General features: G+C 46.0%; 1 protein-coding gene across 1 annotated transcript in view; it reads right to left on the bottom strand.

The window, feature by feature from the left end:
* Window positions 1–9,912: 9,912 nt before the first annotated feature.
* The window catches only part of CYGB (cytoglobin), a 194,712-nt gene continuing 187,090 nt past the window's right edge, over window positions 9,913–17,534 (bottom strand). Inside the window, exon 3 of the mRNA XM_078654600.1 lies at window positions 9,913–11,907. Coding sequence (XP_078510726.1) covers window positions 11,743–11,907 — 165 coding nt within the window. The 3' untranslated portion in view covers window positions 9,913–11,742. The remainder of the gene's footprint in view (window positions 11,908–17,534) is intronic.

Genomic DNA, 17,534 nt, shown 5'->3' with positions numbered 1-17,534 from the left:
GGGCTAGATCCAACACCGTTTTTTAGCTCACTGCACCATCCCAGTTTCAGAACCTGGCTGTATGCAAATTAGTCTGTTCCTGTCCCAGTGCATGATGGGAACAGGGCAAACCAAACTACAAAAGCCAATTCTTACACTGGGAAGGAAACAAGCTTCCGGGGACCGGTTTCAGGCATTTCAGCCGTCTTCGGCCCGGCTTGCCCTGATCTCTTGACTGGGTGAGAGTACTCTGCTTAATTCAGAGACTCTGTCCATCACCACCCCTTGTTGTAAATAATTTTGTCCACCCTAAGCGTGGAAGGGTATACTCAGATGTGAGTCCCTTGCTCATTGCACCATCAGGATTCAAGCAAGCCGGGCCGAAGACGGCTGTAATGCCAGAAACCGGTCCCCGGAAGCTTGTTTCCTTCCCAGTGTAAGAATTGGCTTTTGTAGTCTGGTCTGCCCTGTTCCCATGATGCACTGGGCCAGGGACAGACTAATTTGCATACAGCCAGGTTCTGAAACTGGGATGGTGCAATGAGCTAAAAAACGGTGTTGGATCTAGCCCTGATCTCTTGACTGGGTGAGAGTACTCTGCTTAATTCAGAGACTCTGTCCATCACCACCCCTTGTTGTAAATAATTTTGTCCACCCTAAGCGTGGAAGGGTATACTCAGATGTGAGTCCCTTGCTCATTGCACCATCAGGATTCAAGCAAGCCGGGCCGAAGACGGCTGTAATGCCAGAAACCGGTCCCCGGAAGCTTGTTTCCTTCCCAGTGTAAGAATTGGCTTTAGTAGTCTGGTCTGTCCTGTTCCCATGATGCACTGGGCCAGGGACAGACTAATTTGCATACAGCCAGGTTCTGAAACTGGGATGGTGCAATGAGCTAAAAAACGGTGTTGGATCTAGCCCTAGCCCTGATCTCTTGACTGGGTGAGAGTACTCTGCTTAATTCAGAGACTCTGTCCATCACCACCCCTTCTTGTAAATAATTTTGTCCACCCTAAGCGTGGAAGGGTATACTCAGATGTGAGTCCCTTGCTCATTGCACCATCAGGATTCAAGCAAGCCGGGCCGAAGATGGCTGTAATGCCAGAAACCGGTCCCCGGAAGCTTGTTTCCTTCCCAGTGTAAGAATTGGCTTTTGTAGTCTGGTCTGCCCTGTTCCGATGATGCACTGGGCCAGGGACAGACTAATTTGCATACAGCCAGGTTCTGAAACTGGGATGGTGCAATGAGCTAAAAAACGGTGTTGGATCTAGCCCTGATCTCTTGACTGGGTGAGAGTACTCTGCTTAATTCAGAGACTCTGTCCATCACCACCCCTTGTTGTAAGTAAATTGCTAAAGAGCACAGGAGCACTGGGTTCACCAGAAGTTTAATAGCATTTGCAGGGGCGATGTAGAGTTTTTAAGGCTTACTTATCATTGCTGTAAATCAGATAAAAATGCAGCATACTGGGAAACTGGTGGGTGTTTATTTTTTAGTTTGACAACTTGTCCTTTTTAGGGCTCGCTGGTACTGCATCCGAAGGATGCGTCCAGCTGGGAGCCTTTTAGTTACCTGACTCGGAGGAATGAGGGACAAAAGGGTGTTACGAGCTTGGATTTGGGTGCGCGAACGTGCACGCCCAGCCCGGCGCCGTGCACGTCCCCTGCCACAGATTCCCTGAACACAGACATACACACATGCACACGCAGGCAGGAAGGCACACACACACGCACGCACCCCCCCTACTTCCCCCGACTCCCGGGCACCCCCCCCGCCGCACACACACAGGAGCGCACCTACACACACGCACGCACGCACACACACATACAGAGACCACCGCCATACAAGCCCCCCGCCCCCCCGCTCGCTCTCACCGCTCCCGGTTTCCTTCCCGCTCTGGCTCCACAACCGGACTCCAGAACCCAATCAGAGGCCGATCAGCCAGCGCAAGATAGCGGCCGGGACAAAGGACAGACGAGAACGTTGCGAAGCAGTGCGCGTGCGCAGCTTAAGGTCACGCCTACTAACATGCCGCCCTCCGGTTGCGTCCGCCACCGCCATACAAGCCCCCCCCTCCCCCCCTCGCTCTCACCGCTCCCGGTTTCCTTCCCGCTCTGGCTCCACAACCGGACTCCAGAACCCAATCAGAGGCCGATCACCCTGTGCAAGATAGCGCCCGGGACAAAGGACGACAGACGAGAACGTTGCGAAGCAGTGCGCGTGCGCAGCTTAAGGTCACGCCTACTAACATGCCGCCCTCCGGTTGCGTAAGCGCTATGTGACGGACTACGGTTTGCCACGATCGATTCCCCAATGAGTTCGTTTCTCATCTTGTTAAAAGTCTTGTTCTTACATCATGCAGAGTTTTCAGTGCGATGTCTCTTTTCTTTTTCCATGACGGTGTGCCAAAAGAGTGAAGTCTCCTATTAATGCTGCCCGAGTATGCTTTTATATTTCCATGGTGACAGTGCTCGTCATCTCAAGTGACTCTATGACTAGACCTGACCCTGGAAGTGCTGTTATTGTAATTTCCTGGGTGGGGAAGTAAGATGGCGGCTCTTACTGGTCGGCTTTTGAGGAGACTTCACACTGTCATCAGGTATGTAGTATTAGTTAATTGTGGCAAGCACCCGATATGGATATGGGCAGGCTAACTTGAGTAGTCATTTGACAAAATCAGTAGACGCTTTTCGTTTGTCGTGGGTGTGGAGTGACGAAGACTATTCTTTGGTTGCGCGTGTTATTCTTGTGCATAACATGTTAACTGATGGGAATAGTCAAGGGACTTGACATAATAGATTGGAGGTGCTTGTGTTTTCCTGTTGTCTTGTATTCGAATACTATTGCGGAGACTCGTGAAATTAAATAGGAAGTAAAACCTGAACAAGAGTTGCAGAACTGCGCACTCGGCAGGTACCGCTTTCTACTGTCAAAATGAGTATAATTGTGGGTTCCCAGGTGAGGGGCATTTTGGAATGAAACTGGAGGGGATGGGGCGCATTCTGTTATCTCATAGAGAGGGATATTATTATGATAAGCATTATATGTGTGTGTAAAGTACAAGGAACAGTGAACAGAAGTGTATCACGGCGGACAGTAGTGTTCTATTGCAGTAAACGTCACCTCTGATGTGATGTGATGAAAGATCATGCAATGTGTGATGTGATGAAAGATCATGCAATGTGTAGGGACACGTACAGGCACATTTCACTGGGACGTGTGTGCTTTGGTGGTCTTAGCTGTGCTGTCAGGATATGGCACAAGTGAAGTAACATGGAGATCGAAAGTATGTTAGCCGTCTTGTTATATTGAGCTAATGCCATCATCCAATGCAGTTTGTTCTTGTACCTCTCTCCAATCGACATCTCCACGTGACACATTGAGATAACCAAACGGGAGCGAATGTTAGCCTCAAAGGCAGATTTGCTCTATTTTACCCCATAATGCGCCCTCACGCTTTAAGAAGTAGTGATATAATGCTGAAGCCGTTATTTCACGTACTTTCGTGGACATAAGGGGAATTGCATCAATATAACCCGATCCTAGTCATATTAATAGCTTTTCTGATGCTGTACGTTCAGATTGCAGGTATTAAAGAACGTGGCAGTACACAGCAGACACAATGACGAAGTATGACGGGGGCAGGGTGTAATAATTAAAAAGTGAACGCCTCTGCTGCATTGTATTACACCTTAACGTGTGTGTACTGTCTATTCATGAAATATTTCCAGGGCTTCTAAATGTGTGGTACCCAAAACCATAGTGAGGCTCTGGAAAATAAACCCCAATAGTGGACCTCGTGTTGCTTAGGTGTCCGTAAGCGTGTTTGATAGGCTTTCCATCACTAATATGTTCTGCAGTAGTAGATCAAAAGCTGACGGGCGAAGGCATTGACAATTTCCTATAAGAGTAGTCTTAGCAGTGCCTAAATTGGTCCATATTACTACCTGCTCTGCTTTTGTTTGAGATTGAAGTGTGGTGAGTCGAAGGCCCCCTAATACAGAGGAGATGTATCATTTTAATAGCAGCCATGGTCAAAACCTAGTATTGCTCAATATGTAGGCAGACCCACCAGCCATATCTGAAATTTCGTAGGATGTCACAGCCTCTCCAGCATAGCACACTTTTGTAGGAGAAGTGTTTGTGTAATTGACTGGGTATGAGTACTAAACTCAGACCGCCTTATAGTATAACGTTCCTGCCAGCTATGATGCAAGGCCTTTTGGACATGTTTTAGTACAGGGTATCCTATTGTTTAGCTTCTATTTCTTTCCTGATGATTTCAATCCATTGGGCCTTGTATGGGTGGACATTGGAGAAAGGACTTGTTAAAGAATATTGTAAAGTGCAGCAAATTTCCCTTTAGTTTCCCTGCCTAATTTTAAAACCGTTTCTAGTGTTGTCGATGCTGTAATTTGTCTGTCAAAGGAGCCCGAGCCTAGGCCTGATTTAAAGGAAGAGTTGTGGTGAATTGGGATGTGAAACAAAGGAAAGGATATCTCCTTGGAGTGCCTGGTGAAGTCCCAAACTTCTAGTGTGGTGTTAGGAGGTATACTTAGGAAGGTGTTCAAGGATGTCTACTTTTGGAGTCTGTATTAATTCACAAATTGTTTTACCTTTAACTGCGTTACCCTTGTGTACACTGCTTGTTGGTAGCTCCGAGGCACTAGTATGTAAATACTCCAAGCTGTATTGATCTGTACTATACTGAGAAGTCTAGAAGGGCTAAACCCCTGACAAATTTGGTAAGACTTAGCAGTTTATACCCAAGTCTTGGTTTACGTCCTTGGAATCAGAAATGCGGTGTGATGACTTGACACCATTAAAAACTATTTCTGGATCAGAATGGGGAGCGCCTGAAACAGGTTCAGAACTCTTGGTAAAACACTCCTTTTGATGAAATTTACCCATCCCAATCATGATAGGGAAAGAGGTTCCCATTTATGAATGTCTTCTCATAGAGAAGTCAATAATTGTGGGTAATTTGTCTTTTAGAGATAACCTGGGTTTGGGTTTATACCTAGGTATTTGATAACATTTTTTGCCATTGAAAGGGTGTTTTTTCGTAGCTTAGTTTGTCATCTTATTTTGAGGTAGTGTAAAGTATATTATTTCTGACTTATTAACATGTATTTTAAATTCAGCTAACACCTCAAATTCCCTTAGTTGATTTTGCAGAAAGACGTTTGCGAATATTGTTATTTTGTGTTCATCTTTGGCAAAGGGACGTCCTTTAACGCTCCGTCTGCTCCAATATTGGCTACAAATGGCCAGATGCTAAGTGCAGCGTAGATAGAGGGTATAGGAAATGTTCATGAATATTTCCAAATCGTGTTTATTCTTGAAACTGGAGTTTGATATCCCGCTATCGCCATTGAGATGAAGGAGGGACCAAAGTATAGAAAGGTTTTGCTAGAAAGCACCAGTACACCCCTTTGAAAGCTTCATGTGTAATATCGTTTTTTTTTTGTTTTTTAACCTTTTCGACCAAGTGGACCATCGTCATAGAGTGATGAGGATGGATGTCAGGAGTGAAGACTCTAATCTGGTAGCTGGTGCACAGTGTGGCTTATAAGTTTACTAGTGCTATAGGCCTGCAAGATGTGCTCTGTGCCACATCTTTTCCCTGTTTTAGTATTCGAGAGAGATGGGCTTCAGCCGTTGTTGGGGTTAATCTTCTAATTTGCCTAATAGCGTTGAAGAGGTTAGATAAGTTGCGTGTTAACGTATTAATAAATGCTTTCTAGACGTTTGCTGTACAATCATCTGTTCCAGGTGCTTTAAAAAACTTAGTTGATTTGATGACTGCTGTTAACGTTGATCATTTCTTGAGGTTGGCAGGCTCCAATTTATTTCAATTGTTTTGCATCTGAGACAGATTCCTGTGTACAAAGAGCAGCATAACACTCAAAGCTTATGGTGCTTCATTCTCAGTTTCCTGACCTCAAAGAAGCAGTATATGTACAATAGTTTATCTGAGTTATCTGGTTAAGTGCATGCCCTCCTTATAAGGTCTCGCTGGCGTTGCAGGGCGAAGCCCTGCCGCCAACGAGACTTATAGCCGCCTTGCTCCCTGCCAAGGGAGTCAGAGCAGTGAGCGAGCAGCTCCAGACCTGTGCACGAGCCGACTCAGGTCCGTGAACGCGCGGGAACGTCAACGTGCACGTTCACGCGCGTCACGCTCCTGTCCTCCCGCGTCTCTTCTCAGGCGCGCTCCAGGCCGACTTGCGGTGTGCGTCACAGCGTGTTCCAGCGTTTCTGTGGCCGTAGGTAAGTGAGGGCCGGGGGGAGATTTGTTTTTTGCTTATTTGTTTGCTTGTTATTTGTGAAATCTAACTATGATAGCTTCTTTATGAGAAATTGCCCCTTCCGGGTAATTGCGGGTCAGGTCAAGGGGTCACTACTTCATCATGAGGGGAAAAATTGCCATCTGCAGGCCAAGCTGGCCATCATGTGAGCACCTCGTGACCCCTAGGGGCAGACATCCACCCTCAGCTTCTAATTATCTGATGTATGTATTTATCCCCCAATCCAAGCCTCGCTTCTCCCGCTGTAGTGCCGGGCTTTCTAGAATTTAATTCAGTACAGTTGTTTCAGCGGGGGAATAAAATCAGTGGTTTGAATGAGGCCTCTCTCCTTCTGGGAACTGACCGGTTTGTGTAATAATCTACGGTGGCCTGCGAGGGTCTCCTCCGCCCTGTCCATGTCTATGCACAGAGAGGGACAGAGGGTGAGAGAGAGGATGGATTTCAGCTGGGAAGCCCTACGTCGGTCCAGGAGGGCCGGCTCCATGCTAGATGTTCAGGTTAACCGCTGGCTGTATAGACATGCTCAGTGCAGGTTCACTGGGGGCCAATTCACAAAGCCATCTGTGCAAGTTCAACTTCTGTGCACAAATGGCTCGTTTTACTAGTTCGAGCAATTCACAAAGGGGAACTAGCATAAGTAAGGTCATTCACAGGTGTGTAACATCACTGCTTGAGTAAATTCTTATCGGGGGAGGGAAGTGGGCATTTTATTGCATGGATTCCCTGGACCGGTTGAAAACCCCCACAAACTCCCAAATTTAAGGATACACATTTCAAACCTACCAATCTGTACCTAGAGACGCCAGCCCGTTAATAATCAGGGGCTTTCTTTTAAACAGACTGGCGTGTAACAAAATAAGTTTTTGATGTTTCGGTGCGCACATAACATGCCACACAGTAATCTTCTGAAAATACAAACCACACGTAGCACATTTTTCGAGCAGTGAATTTACTACATCATGCCAGCCAGGGGGGGGGGGGGCACTACGAAAGATCAGAACAAACCTCTGGCCGCAACAAGACGACCCCGCACACCTTTGCAAAGGCCAGGTTTATACAATCCATATCCGAGTATTCCAATAAAACGTTGATGTCTGTTAGGCACCCATCTTGACGTCAGGCAGTGTCCATCCCTTACCTACTTTTGATGGCGAGCGATGGATCGCACTTATTACCTTTACAACTTTATCCATCTCTTTGGGCAGAGGACTGGGGAGACGCCTACCTTAAACAGAGCGATGGGTTCGAACAAAATCCTCAATACATTTAAACCAGTGACCAAAAAAGACACCCAAACTAGACCCTCAACACTACAAGCAATTGCAATGCAATAGGTTTCACATTTATGTGAGTTTAAGCTATTGGCATTCTAAATGACAATGCCTTTTTATTTATGTTTTAAAAATAAAAATAAAAGGCATTGTTATTTGCAATGTCAATAGCTCAAACTTGTGTAAATGCGAGACCTATTGCATTGCAAATGCTTGTTCAATGAGAACTGAGCAACCCTTCTGTAGACCCTGTGAAAGCCTCCAGCCACCTATCCTGATGCAGATGTAGTCTTTTGCCCAGTCACTTGATCACCCTCCATTTAGCACCCCGTGTTTCCTTAAAGCCATGCTTGGAAGTGCACGGAAAAGCATATAAATCCCCTCAGGTCAAAGATAAGGCTTTGGTAACATCAGGTAATTGAAATTAAGATTTACGCTGCATGTCTTTCGTACACATATCATCAAAGAACAAGTCAGGGGTGGAAAAGAGTTGACTGAGTCCCCTCACTAATCAGAGAGGAGGCTGTCCTGCTTTGTCCAAGGCAGAAGGAAACTCGGATGTGTCTGTTTTACAACTATATGAAACCCCATGCATTTTCATTACTGTTCCCTATGGCAAAAGAATGCCTTTGTGTTTATTTGCGATGTGTTTCACGTATTTTTTTTGCCACCAGACAATATCTTCTTTCTCCTCTAGAGGAGCCCATGATGGGGTTAACTGATGGGGGAACTGATCAGAATTAACCCATTTGTTTCTTAACAATATTCGGAATGTGGTGTTTTGCGGTTTTATGGTGTTATAAATTACAGCAGGTTTGAAACACAGACCACAAAACAATTGGTTCTTTACAACAACAAAAAAACACCTTTTATGTACTCACTGAAAACTGCAGTTTCTGACTTTAACTAAGAAGAGTCATCAAAACTGTTGTCACGTTGTGTACTGTTTTTGTGGTGGTGGCTTTTATGGGACAGTGGGGGGAGGGTGGGGGAAGGTGGGTGGGTTAGGAAATAAAAATAAAATGTACCTGATCGTTGCCGCCGTCGCCAGCCGCTGCCTCTCCGCCGCAGGAACAAGGAACTAGAAGTACCCAGTCTTCTAGATGCCCCAGACAATAATGACGCTGCTGATAGCAGCGGTGTGATTGGTCTGAGCGCCGTGGTTTGGCTCTCAGACAGGGGCTGGATGCATGGACATGGTCTCCTCCCAGACTGTAATACAGCCTGGGTGGAGAACATACAAAGTGCGCTTGACTGCTTGGCTGGCCGGAGTCGGCCGGCCAAACAGTCATATGCACTTTAAGTGCAGCAATAGTCACTCCCAATGCCTCTGGGCCAAGGCGCCCAGCCCCACCGTGCCCCACCCTAATCTGGTGGCAACGGGAATGCAAAAAATAAAATATTAACTTCCGTTGTTATCATTTTGTTTTTTCCATTGCACTGCTTCGAAGCAGTGGGGCGACGCTCCTCCACCTCAGCGGAGGATCCGACACTGCTTTTTTGTAGTGTCGTGCAAATTAACAATGACAGAACCCTTTTGGCTCCTGATGAACTCCATAGAGCTATGACATTATGAAAAGTATGTATTGCAGTGAAGGCTGCTTTAGAATGGTGGGTTTAGTGTTACACAGAGACGAGTTAAGATGTGAATCACTAAGCTCTGTGTGTGGTGGAGTCAATGGTAGGCACCCCCGCTGGGAAGACACTGCAAATCACGACGAGGTAGGGGACAAGTAACCCAAAGATTTACAGTGCTTTCTCAGAGAATTTGGCAACGTCCATGCAAACTACTTGTGCGTGCCACTTGTGATGTCTTATACAAGAATAATACAAACTGAGTTTCTAGGCATCCATTTCTATCATTGCTCTTTCCACTAAATGTCTCTTTGTCTTATAAATGTATTTTGAAATCACCTTCAAAAGTGCTAGGCATGCTGCAGGTAGGCACATTTACATGTGTCTTAATTGTCTTTGACATGTATTTTCAGTATCTCCTTTCATATTTTGCAAGTATCTTAGTCAGGATATACTTGTAAGACATCTTACAGTCCTCTTTGCAATTTCTATATAATTGATTAGCTTTATTAATGGTTCTCTATATTCACACATCCTCCGAAGTACTCAGATTTTATAAAAAAATATCAAATATATTCCTTAATATGGATAAGTCATTCTTATATTCTGTGTACAGTGAATGTGAAATAAGGAGAATTTACGTATATGAAGACTTTTCACGTGGTATCCGTAAATGTGTTGGTTTGAAAAAGGTGTTTTAACAGGAGAACACAAACTGTTCCAGAGCATTCCAATGATCACTTCATTATCCATATTACAGAGTCATTAACTGGGTCAGTGCAGATAGTAACACATATGCATCTTTAATGACAGTATAACATATACATTTAGCCGTTAAAAAATACATGAATATATGCACTGGAAACGTACAGCAATATAGACCTATAACTATGTATAAAGTAATATTTCTAAACTAAAGAATGCAATTGGTTAGACAGGGTCATGTGATGATACAGCACAAATGCGCAATCATAATGTCCATTGCCTGTGGTAAAGGATTTATATGCACCTCCCAGAGGCTGAAGATACAATAAATGTATGGTTGAAGCAAGAATCCACCACTACTAGCTGTGCTGAGCACTATTGCTCACAACTTTAGTACTCATGTGTCCAGCTCCTGCACATTTCGAGTCCCTGTGATTTAATTGAATCAGGTGAGAGAACTATAAATGCAGATATATACTCTTAATAATCTTAATCCATGAAATTAATTGATGCCCAACTCAAGTGGGATCTCCCCTTACGCGGCACATCTTAATCTTGGTTCCCTTGTTCGTTTTTAAAAGAGTCCACTTGAACCCTCATTTAGATGATCGCTTTTCTGAAAAAACATTCCCTTGGGAAAATTTTGTGGCTTTTATATTAGCTCTCCTTTTTTTAAATTCCTGAATCCAGACTCCACTATGGCTTCCCGATTTAGGATCAAATTTCCACAGTTCTAAATCATGGACAAGTAGCTGATATGCAGGTCTGTGGGGCAGATATCTTGGGATTGACTAAGTCTCCTGCAAGTGAGAATGACTGGAGGGGAATTTTATTACCATTGCCCAAGTTGGCTACACTATTTTTTGTAATCTACTCATTCATGCTCTAGCTTTCTCTTTTGGTGCTACAAATTCACTATTTTTTTCACTTTTGTGATCAATTCACAGCTAATTAGGAATGTGAAGAACCTCAACAGAAAAGTGCAAACAGTTTACTTACCTCGGTATCTATCGCATGCTGTGGCGTCTCATAGACTCATTGATATCAGCATTTCCCACTGGTCATCCTTTACTGAAATCTGGACCTATTTGATTATTCACACTGGCTACAGCTACGACTTGCAGAATGGATGGAGGAGTAGAAAACTGTATGGAGTACTACTGATGCGATGGCCTCCAGGTACATGAACCTTAAACCTTTACTTGAGTTTTGTTGTCCGGTCACAAAGTTAGATGAAAAACAATTTATTCGTAATGTGAAGGAGCCCAGAGACTAAAGTATCTTAGTACATTTTGCCTTTTATAGGAATAAATATTTAGCAAATGGGAAATATAGATATATTTGGAATTAGTGTTACATCATTTTATGTGCCCCTTGCCACCAAGCCCTTCTGACTACGGGAGACTGGGCATTGTTGTGAGAGTTCCATGGTTCCAAATTCAAGTTACAGCCCAAATAAGTATATTTCAACCCCACCAACAGTCTTTTTTATTATGTATTCCACAGAGGACTATACAACATCTGGTGTGGACAGAATACGACACAGCACACAAAGCATGATGCTTCCCAGCCGTGATATGCAGCATCCTTGTTTGGGCCTTCACCCCTCAGCATCGAGATAGAACCTGGAAGTGAAGAATCCATCTTCCAGAAGATGGATGGTCCCCATCTTGGGTCAGGAGGCATGTCATCTGCCAGTCTCTAAACTAAATGGTGTCACCAAGTGAAAATGACCCACCCCTTGTTTTATTTGCCACAGTGCAACAAAAATATTTGACCCCAGCCAACCCACTACCTGACTCTGATATGACAGCTCTAAATCTAGCAGGCTACTTTGAGATGTGGGTCTTCTGTGGCAAAATGCAATGGCGTCCCATGGTGTCCTCTGACCACCAGTGTCCATTGGATCACATTGTCGAGTTTGGGAATTGCGGCCATCCAACCTCCTTGTAGGCAGCGGTCACTTGAATGTAGATTAGACTCTTCAGCTTGGTCCATGCTCTTTGCACCTCAGGAGTAAAGTCGTCTGTGTACTCCTCGATTAAAATTTCCAGAATAACTCCAGTGATGATCTAAGAAAAATGCAAGGAGACATTAATATGGAGCAAAACATGGATAGACACCAAGCAAAACTGTAAACCAAGTCATTAGGCTGATCCTCAATTCAAGGATGTCACAACAAGGAGCCAAAATTAATAGGCTTAATTAGTACATCCTAAGTCCTTCCCGCTTGCAATCAGTGGGTACCCTAATCTCTCTAGCCAGTGCAAAAGCCATCCGGTGATGTATATCCTGGTGTAGATGGAGGGTGGAGGAGATGTCTGATTTCCTTTTAAAGAACAGGAACCAAGAAATACATATGGATGTTTATGAATCATAGTGCAGTATCAAACATGTCTACAATCAGTGAGGAAGCAGGGCACCCTTTCCAAGGACCCTTCCTTGTGGAGGGCACATTCACTAGTCAAATGTGATGAGTGCTAGTAAATCAGACAGAGTGGATGCACAGTTAGATGGCCATCTTCAGATTTCCACCAGGATCAGGGCCTTCTTCTTTGGACAAGCAGTACTTTGTAGTAGGAGGTCAAGCCCTCTTTCATACATTGGTACAATTTGGACAACCTAGTTGCATTTTACACAGTGATTCTAGGATTTTGACCCAAGGAGACACGCCTCCCATGTGAATGTACTTCAGGTCAGTCACAGTCTAAAAATGTATGTTCATTCCTCTTCTTCCCAGTGGTGATGTTCCTCTCTTACTTATTGCTGCACATATTTGAAGGCTGTGAGTGAGTGAGTGTCTCCTACAAGAACACGTGAATGAAGCAACAATTACCATGATGTTAGTCAACTTAGTAGTACTCAGGCACCATATAAAAAAGTGCAGGAGGTTGTGCTCAGACTGTATCAGCCTAGCTCCCTCTGCCAACGTGCTAACTAGTCGTGCTGGAAGGTAATACATATATCTGACACAAATTCACAACCTTGGGAATACATGCTCCATAATCCTCTCTTACTCACTGTATCATAGAGAGTGACATTGCAGCTTGTGTGTCTTTCCCCAATGCTTTGGTGCTGGAGTAGATCAGCACTTTACTGTTCTTTGTATACTGCGTTTGTCAGGCTTCTTTGGCTCTCCTTAGGCTTTGCCCATGCACTGAAAGGTGTCAGTCAGAGACAAACTTCCAGGTTCTTCTGGGACCATGAACACACATAACACTGAAAATAATGTAGACCTGAAGTACAGATTTCAGCTGAGCCAGTGTACGTTTGCCAGCTTGTTGTCATTCCCTCTTCGGATCAGATTCCTTCCTGGGTGCACCAGTTGAGGGCCAGTAATGTGAGAAGTGTAGAATTCTGATGTCATACCCTTTCTCCCATGTTACCTGGTCCTATCTGCTCAGTCTGTGTGAGTGTTATGAGTGGAATGTTTGGTGTGTGAGCTGTGAGCGGAATGCTTGGGGTGACTGGATGAGGAGTGACAGTTGATGGATGGGGCTGAGCAGCTAGCAGGCTGCACCCAGTGGGATTGCTGAGTGGGATATACCTGTTGATAAATGGACTTAAATACTTGTTGATAAAGATTTATACTTGTTTATCTACTACCTGAATAAACCAATGTGTTACTCATCACACCAGCGAAGTCCATTATTACTACAAGGATGTCTTCAAATTCTTTACCGGGCATTCTAGCACTGGTGCCTGGGTACTGGTGCACCCAGCACTGACCCCCAAGTCATTCCCCAATCTGGCTTTCGATTTCTCTAGCATGGTCTTTCCTACATGGGAACCACTAAAAACGACCCAGTGCTAATCCAGCCCCGTGCAAAAAGCTGAGGTTAGAAAATCTGAAAACAGAACAAAGAAACTGATATTGCCAGTACCAATGAGCCTTAGACTTGCACTCTCAGAAAAAACAGTAGCTTTCAGTTTTTGCAAAAACGATCTAGGTGCCATTCTTTGCCCCTTCCTGGAGAATGAAGGCATCTATGCTTTGGATCTAGCCAGTGTAGCCACCAACCACAGACTTTTCTCTGTTTGAGGCAGGAGCCGCAGACATGGAAGACATCACATTCTGAACCAGCTGTGTCCACTTCTCTGGACAATAAATATGGGACCTCTTTATGTCTAGGAATCCTCCAACTCAGCCTCTTTTGGCGGTGGCAACCTCATTAAAGGAAAATGCATTCTCCATCCACATAGATGAGGAGGCCAAATACCTCAAAAGCTAAAGTAGGTATGATAGAGACTTCTAGTCGCCGATTCCTTACCTTAGAATATTCCCCAGGGATCAGACTGGATCTGGAAATTTTCAAGCAGTACCGTTGTGCTCAGGTAGATGGCATTGTTTGACTCCACGTCGACATCACCAGCACCAGCTGTAATGTGCGCAGTGCCTATACAGGCGCCACCCCAGCCCACAGGCTTCAAACCATGTGGTGCCTTTCACAGTCATAAATCTGTGGCAGACCTGCATTTGGCTTGCCTCTGCTGTTCGGAGCAGGATCACGGCTCCAAGACCTGTGAGGTTGCTGTGCCATGAACACCAAGGCACTGAAGGAACAGTGCCTCAAACTCTGTGCTGCCTGATGTTGGGTGACCCTGTGACACTCTCAATGTCGATCACAGAGAAGGTCCCGGGACAGCTCATGGAACCACTCCCGACGGTTGTTGTCTTGATCTCAGTCGTTGAGTAAGTCACATAAGATAAAAAAGTCAAAAAAGTTGAAGAGTTCTTTGACTTCACTGCGCCGGTCCAACTTATCGGACCCAGTGCACTCTAGGCCCAGCTTCACTGTGGAGCCTGTGCCATGATCGGCTCGGTGCCTCCCGGAGTTTCTCAGAGCCTGAGTGACCCTGCCCTACCCAAGAAGTTTTATGAGGCTATGCACCTCATATTTGGGCAGCCCGACCACTCTGGAGCACCATTGTGCCCCAGGAGTACGGGAGGGGCCCCTACTCCCTCTGCACCAGTCAGACCCCTTATATATGGTGCTGAATCCAGAGTAGCGCTGCCCATCAGCCCTCAATCTTCCCTGGCATCTGCACCAGTGCTGTCGGTACCGATGCCCAACAGGGGCACAGGCTCCATCATTCTACCCGACTCCAACTGGCCAGTTGAGCATCGACCGACACCTACTCCGGCGCCGACTGGTACCATGTACCAGTACCATGCCTTCTAGTGCCTTTTGTCTTTTGATAGGTCTGGAGAGGGCGACGATTGAGAGGGGCAAGAGGACCCTTATGGTCACCATCACCCCCTGGATGATACATAGAATAACTGATTTGAGAACTGGCGGATATCAGTGATTTGGACATCTCATCAGACACTTTATCTGATGAGGTGTCTCCTCCTACAGTGGCTACATAAGAAGGTGCCTCATTTGTAGTGGTGGTGTGGTGGGCAGCTGTGGTCCTGGACCTTCAGCTGCCCACAGTGGGAGTGAAGACAAATGTCTTGACAGAAGTGCTTCTGCCAGGAGTCATCCCTATATAACTCTTACTCCCTTTCAAGGAAGCCCGTACAGATGTCCTCCTTGGGCCTGGTTGAAGCCCTGCACAGGGGCTCCTGTGCACAGAGTAATTGCCTGCTGCCATTGCTCTGCTCCTGGGAACCCCAGTTTCCTCACGCAGCACCCCACCCGAGAGAGTTTGGTGGTCCAAGCCACCACTTCTAGGATCAATTCCAGTGCGTTCCCTACCACTCCACCGGATAGGGACTCCAAAAGGCTGGATACCTTCAGAAATAGCATTTTCTTTTCCACCAGCCTAGCACTTCACCTTTTAGGCTGATACCAACACCAAATCCTACCCATGGTCTCGGTGAAGGCCTGAGTCATACCTTCTCAAGCAATTGCTGATAGGCGAGATGCAGCAAAATTGACATCAGATGTGGACTTGACACAACCGACTCTCTGGGCAGAGCGATTTCATCAGTGGCATTGAAACGCCACGCCTGACTGAGAACCACTGGCTTCTCAGGGGATGTCCAACCTTCGCTCGTGGGCATGCCCATTAATGGCTCTTGCCTCTTTAGTAAGATGGCATACTCAGAGCTGGAGCTCTGTAAGGATAGCCATGGCAACTCGACAATCCCAGTATGTCTTGTGCCCCTTCTGGGGCTACGGTAGGGGCTACCAACTGGGCTCCTAGCCCTTTTGTGGACACGTTCCAACAGATCATGTGGGACTACTAGCTAGAGATGGGTCAGTCAACCATCCCCCCGGCAGCCACAGCCTCCAAACCATTTTAGTTTGCCCTTATACCAGCAAGGGCATCAAGTGGGAAGCTGAATCTACCATCAACTGCCACACTGGAAGTCAATAATATCAAGGCCTGGGCGGAAAATTCCATTCTGCTCGCGGAATTTGCGGAATTTCGCGTTCCGCGTGTTCGCTGAGATTTTCACGGTTTCGCGGAATTTTGCGTAGCGCGACTACGCAAATTCCGCCCACCCCTAATAATATCTGCCAAGTGGGTTTTGAAAACCATCCAGAAGGGCTACTCCATCCCTTTCCTAGAAACCCCTTCACCCATGCCACCCAATTATGGCCAGCTGATGGAGGACCATCTCCCTTTACTCCATCTGGAATTGTTGGCTCTTTTGACCAAAGGAGCCATCAAGAAGGAGCTGGCATCCGAAGTAGATCTGGGTGCTATTCCTGCTACTTTCTGGTACCCAAAAAGGATGGAGGCTTTTGCCTTATCCTAGATCTGTACCTTCTCAACTTCTTCCTGAATAAAAAGAAGTTCAAAATGCTCACCTTAGATCAGGTACTGTCTGCCCTGGAGCCTGGATGGTAGCGTTGGGTTTGCAGGATGCATATTTCCATATCGTTGCCCTGCCGGCCCATTTGCATTTCCTGTGGAACACTCTGGGTCAAGAGCATTTCCAGTTTACAGTGCTCCCCTTTGGCCTCACCAGTGCCCCATAGGTGTTCACAAAGGTGATGGTGGTGGTTACAGAACTTCTGTTAACCTCTTCCATGCTCATGACGGCTCCCGGCCGTCATGAGTCATGGTGGGCGTGAGCTGATGACCGCCGGGAGCCGTTATGACCACGCCCGCGATTGGAATCTCAGCACTGCGGCGGAATTCGCGCTGCAGCGATGAGGTTAAGTTCGGGGGTTCCAGTCTTCCCCAACCTTGACAATTGGCTGTTGATGGCGAGCTCACCCAAGTAGTCATCTCCCACCTCCAGACAATGGCAGACTTCTTGCATTTGCTAGGGTTCACGTAAGGAAGCGCAGCCGGAAGGCCTGCGGAGCTGCCCTAGGGCAAAACCTCATAAATGAGGCCTGAGGTGGCTGAGTTAAAGCTGATGATGTCTGTGGTCCTCATGAATGTTGATCAAGTAATGGCAAACATAATGAACATTTTTGGACTATAAACAGCACATGCCCAGGACAAAGTCATTGGCTTGCCATTTGATGCAAAAATTCTTCCCACCACCCCCAACAGTTGTTGCAGCAGTATAGAATTGCTGCAACCAAATCCCTGAGCTCTATCAAGCTATACTGGCTGGTACCCAGACTCTTTTCACCATACCAAGATATTTTAATTCTATTGTTCATCGCAAGCCTTCGGCCCGGACCTCTTCCTGCTCTGCCTTTAGCTCACTTTTGACTGAAGGGAGACATAGTGAAATGCATACAGCACCAGAGGCCTCGAGACATGTGCTCTTTGCTTCATAGCACAA

Source organism: Lissotriton helveticus, chromosome 7, assembly GCF_964261635.1.
Source record: "Lissotriton helveticus chromosome 7, aLisHel1.1, whole genome shotgun sequence".
Taxonomy (NCBI): Eukaryota; Metazoa; Chordata; class Amphibia; order Caudata; family Salamandridae; genus Lissotriton; species Lissotriton helveticus.
This window is presented reverse-complemented; position numbering and strand designations above follow the sequence as displayed.